Below are 3,917 nucleotides of genomic sequence, written 5' to 3'. Positions count from 1 at the left end.
CGTATGAGGTCAGCTTTGCACATGCGCCGCTCAGAAGTGACGCACATGGAAACGCAGCGGAGAGATCAAAGCAAAACAACGGTCAAGAATTAGAGGTACAAAACGAGGATTTGTAAAGAAGAATGTCGGAGGATTTCGATATAAGCCAAGAGGAGACTGGTTTTCCTTTGCTAAAGTAAGGAAACTTTGCTTCCTTTGCTCCTGTTAACTACACCTAGGATGCCTCGGGGGTGAGTAAAACACAGCCTAATTTAAATTTTTGGGTGAACTAACCCTTTAAGTGCTGATATTGCACTGGATTTTTAAAAAGTGCTCTTGAAAAATGCTGAAATCTTTTAATGTGGATGCAGCATTATGCAAAAACAAGTTTTTAGTTACCAAAATATATATATTTTTAACTTTTAAAATAGTGCTATTAACTTTTTAAATAATGCTGACCTCTGGGTTGGGTCTGTAAATATATTGCTCTCACCGTGGTGCTCTCGTCCTCCATTGCTCTTACAAACGCCGTGGACTCACAGGTGCATGAGCGCACGGTTTCTGTCCGGCCCTCGCGGAACATGCGTGTCATGGATGATTCATAAGTCAGACAAAATTCACCCTTGTCCTACTCCAACAAACATCCTTCATTAAACGGTTTGTTCACAATATACAGACACATTTTTGCAGAGGGATTATATGTAAATATGTGTGGCTTGTACCCTGTAATGAGCTAGCTGCAGTGCCAGCTGGATAAAAGCATCCGGACTTGTTCTGCATTTCTTTATCAGGCCCTTCCCAAACTCGTTAAACAAGCAGCCATGGAAATCCACATCATTGGCAATTCCCTTTGCAATCAGGTAAGAACCTTCAATAATCTCCTGGCACTGAGAAAGACATAAGGAACCTTAATCAATTATCAGTGTAGAAATGATCTTACAGTTATTAGGATGTATGCCAGGACATAAAACCCATTAGAATTAGTTCAATTATTTTAATGTAAAGCCATGTCAAATTAGATGTAGGACGTTAGGGTTAATTAATACCGCTTTTGGGATGTCCCACTGTAGCCTGGTAGGGGTTGCCAGGCTTTTGTTGATATCTCCTTTGCAATGTCCCTCCGCAGTATATCCTAGGTGGAAACAGTCTGTGGCTAAAACATACTAAACAGAAAGTTAAAATGCATGTTAATTCTTACAGCCCAATAGTGTCATTTAAAATAAAGGTATTTGCAGTTATTATTATTGATTGTTTACCTCCCACATATGTCCTATGATAGGGGAGTCAGCCCATGAATGCTCAGTGTTGACACCAATTTTACCATTCTTGTAGACAATCAAAGTGAAGGATTTATCAAACCACCTGACAGGCGAGAGAAGATGTTTCAGTGTGTAGATGTGCAACTGGTCATGCTCACCAAAAATAATTATCAGTTAATGAGACTTAAAAGTGTTACTTGCAGCGTTGTTGTCATTAACAAAAATGTAAACTATAGTATATTGAAAAAAAATTTTCATGAATGAAATAAAGCTAAAATAAAATAAATATTAGAGGGAAAAAAAACCTAGTACTAAAGCGCTTACATTACTAAATCTCATAGAAAATAAAGCTAAATATAAATATAAAAAATTACAAAAACTAATAAGAAAATAAGAAAATTACTAAAACTTTAACTTAAATTAAAAATAAAAACGGAAAACATAAAAATGAAAGCAAATTCAATTCTATTTATAAAATATTAATAAATACTATGAAAATAATACTGAAATAACACTGGTTCCTACCTGTCATAGCACTTTCCATGCAGTAGTGATTTGGCATAGAGGTCTAGAGACCGTATGTTCTCTGGATCGTATCCATGTGCTTCATCGTCCAGGGTCAGAAAAAATGCAGCTGTTTCAATGGCCTCCAGAGACGCCTGGTTGATGCCCTCAGTGAAGTACTTTAAACGGGCCCTGGCCCAGGGAACCCTGGATATTATGTGTTAAAGGGGAAGATTTCATTCAGCATTTATTCACCCGTGGTTTGTTTCAAACATGTACTACTTTCTTTTGTAGAACATAAAACAAGATATTTTGAAGAATTTTAGTAAACAAACAGTTTCAGTTCCATTGAAATGAATGAATTTCCAATAAAATGTTTTGGTTTCCAACATTCTTCAAAATATCTTCTTATGGGTTCCACAGAAGAAAGTCATACTGTTCAAACTGTTTGAACACCGTCTTGAAGCCTCCTGGACCTCATTTTGAAAACCTCTGGTCTAGTACACAGTCGCAGGACTATTGCGAGGTCATCTGCACCTGTTCCCGGCAGTCAGTGAAGGCAGCTTGATCTCTCCTGGTTGAGGTTCAGACTTGTCATCCAGGATACGCTGAAACTGCAACTCAAGCTCTGAGGGCCAAAGGTGGCGACCACCATAGTATAGCCACACCTTAAAGAAACGGCCTCGATGGTACACAACTAAGTGCTTCCTGTCCTTCAGATGCTGCACAAAATCTGAGAGTGAACAAATGAGAAACCATCATGTCATGGTTTAAAATAAGCATCTATGAATCTGTAGGCCTACTGTTAAGTAGTATGTGTAGCTGAAAATATATGAAAAATGTCATTACCAGTCTCAATGCCAGGAATACGGGTGGTGTTGAACATCCTCTCATACTGAAAAGAGCACATGGGGACAATCCCAAGAGCTCTCAGCTGACAAGAGAGAACAGAGGGCATGATGGGAAACTTTCCTATATTTATGGCAATTCATTGTTGTGGATGGAAAAAACTATTTTGTGTTTATATGTCAGTACCGGGGTGAGTTCTCCTCGCTCCAGCTTACGCCGATACTGCAGCATGGCATGAACTACATTTCCTGCTCGTGCAGCCTGTCTGTGTGTAGGGATCACATAGAGCAAATCCTGGCAGATGGAAAGAGAGTAATGGAAACAGACAGTTTTAATAAATAAGGATATTAAAAAGCAATAGCTATTAAAAAAAACACTTAAATGTGTATGAAGGTCAACTGCTTTTTTCCATAGTTAGTCTTTGTTGGCTTTTATTCCATTTTATGCTAGTGTACTACTTAAAATTGACAAAATGAACTTTTAGCAAACTTATAATGATTCAAAATGTACAGTATTTTTCTCTTATAAAATAATACAAATTTTAAATGCCAATCTAACCCCAAAACCACCTGTGTCACAACCTTGATTTAAATAAAACATAACTGACTTTTAAAAATAAAATATTTTTTTTCAACATTATCGATGCCTGATAGGTCTGATTAAAGACTTGTTGTTACACTGTAAGAGATATGCTACATGAAGATGTCTGCTCACCATGGTGTAGAAGTTGCTGTTGACCATGATGGGGTCCCGTCCTCTCAGGTAGATATACTCCTCCCACCAGTCACTCACCTGTTAACACACGCAATGACATACCTGTTAGTTTGCCAGTAATTATAAGAGGATTTCCACTGATTTATAGTCCACTCATGTGGAAGATCTCTGGCTTTGTTTGCTTACATAATTTGTGGACCACCAGGATTTGAGTTTGAGGTGTTTTTGGAATTTGGGTGCAGGATCCTTTTTAAAGTCATTAGCAACAATCTCCATCTGTTTATATTGCTCATCATCCAGAAGAGGTCGAACAGATTCAAGATACTAAAACAATAAAAAGAAGAAATAACATAAAGGAAAACAGCCCAAAACAGTGTAATACTCCAACCCAAAATGATAAGAAAAAGAATGTTTACTGCTTTTAATTTATGCTGATTGTAATAAATTTTTTTAACATTACAATTTTTTACCAGACACAATTACACTTTTTCTTTTTTTTTAAACCAGCGTAAATTAAAAGCAGCATGACAATTATTACTTTACAATTAAGTTGTATAAATACCAACATTTTAAATAATACTTTTGTATGGCAATGAGAATGACATTTCAAAC

The 3,917-nt window shown here is 36.8% G+C and overlaps 1 protein-coding gene across 2 annotated transcripts in view; it reads right to left on the bottom strand.

The window, feature by feature from the left end:
* Nucleotides 1-3,917, bottom strand: part of LOC107671150 (carnitine O-palmitoyltransferase 1, liver isoform-like) — an 8,721-nt gene that overhangs the window by 2,061 nt on the left and 2,743 nt on the right. The window contains exons 6-15 of one of the 2 annotated variants that reach the window (XM_016464008.1): nt 3,492-3,630; nt 3,306-3,383; nt 2,778-2,885; nt 2,592-2,676; nt 2,280-2,475; nt 1,764-1,949; nt 1,236-1,341; nt 1,026-1,142; nt 702-866; nt 439-607 (exon numbers count right to left, since the gene is read on the bottom strand). In XM_016464008.1, the coding sequence (XP_016319494.1) occupies nt 439-607; nt 702-866; nt 1,026-1,142; nt 1,236-1,341; nt 1,764-1,949; nt 2,280-2,475; nt 2,592-2,676; nt 2,778-2,885; nt 3,306-3,383; nt 3,492-3,630 (1,349 nt within the window). The remainder of the gene's footprint in view (nt 1-438; nt 608-701; nt 867-1,025; nt 1,143-1,235; nt 1,342-1,763; nt 1,950-2,279; nt 2,476-2,591; nt 2,677-2,777; nt 2,886-3,305; nt 3,384-3,491; nt 3,631-3,917) is intronic. The other variant, XM_016464007.1, reaches the window with a different exon arrangement.

The sequence above is a fragment of the Sinocyclocheilus anshuiensis genome, unplaced genomic scaffold (assembly GCF_001515605.1).
Source record: "Sinocyclocheilus anshuiensis isolate Anshui unplaced genomic scaffold, SAMN03320099.WGS_v1.1 scaffold1141, whole genome shotgun sequence".
Taxonomy (NCBI): domain Eukaryota; kingdom Metazoa; phylum Chordata; class Actinopteri; order Cypriniformes; family Cyprinidae; genus Sinocyclocheilus; species Sinocyclocheilus anshuiensis.
Note: the sequence above shows the minus strand (reverse complement) of the source record. Positions and strands in the feature narration are given on the sequence as shown.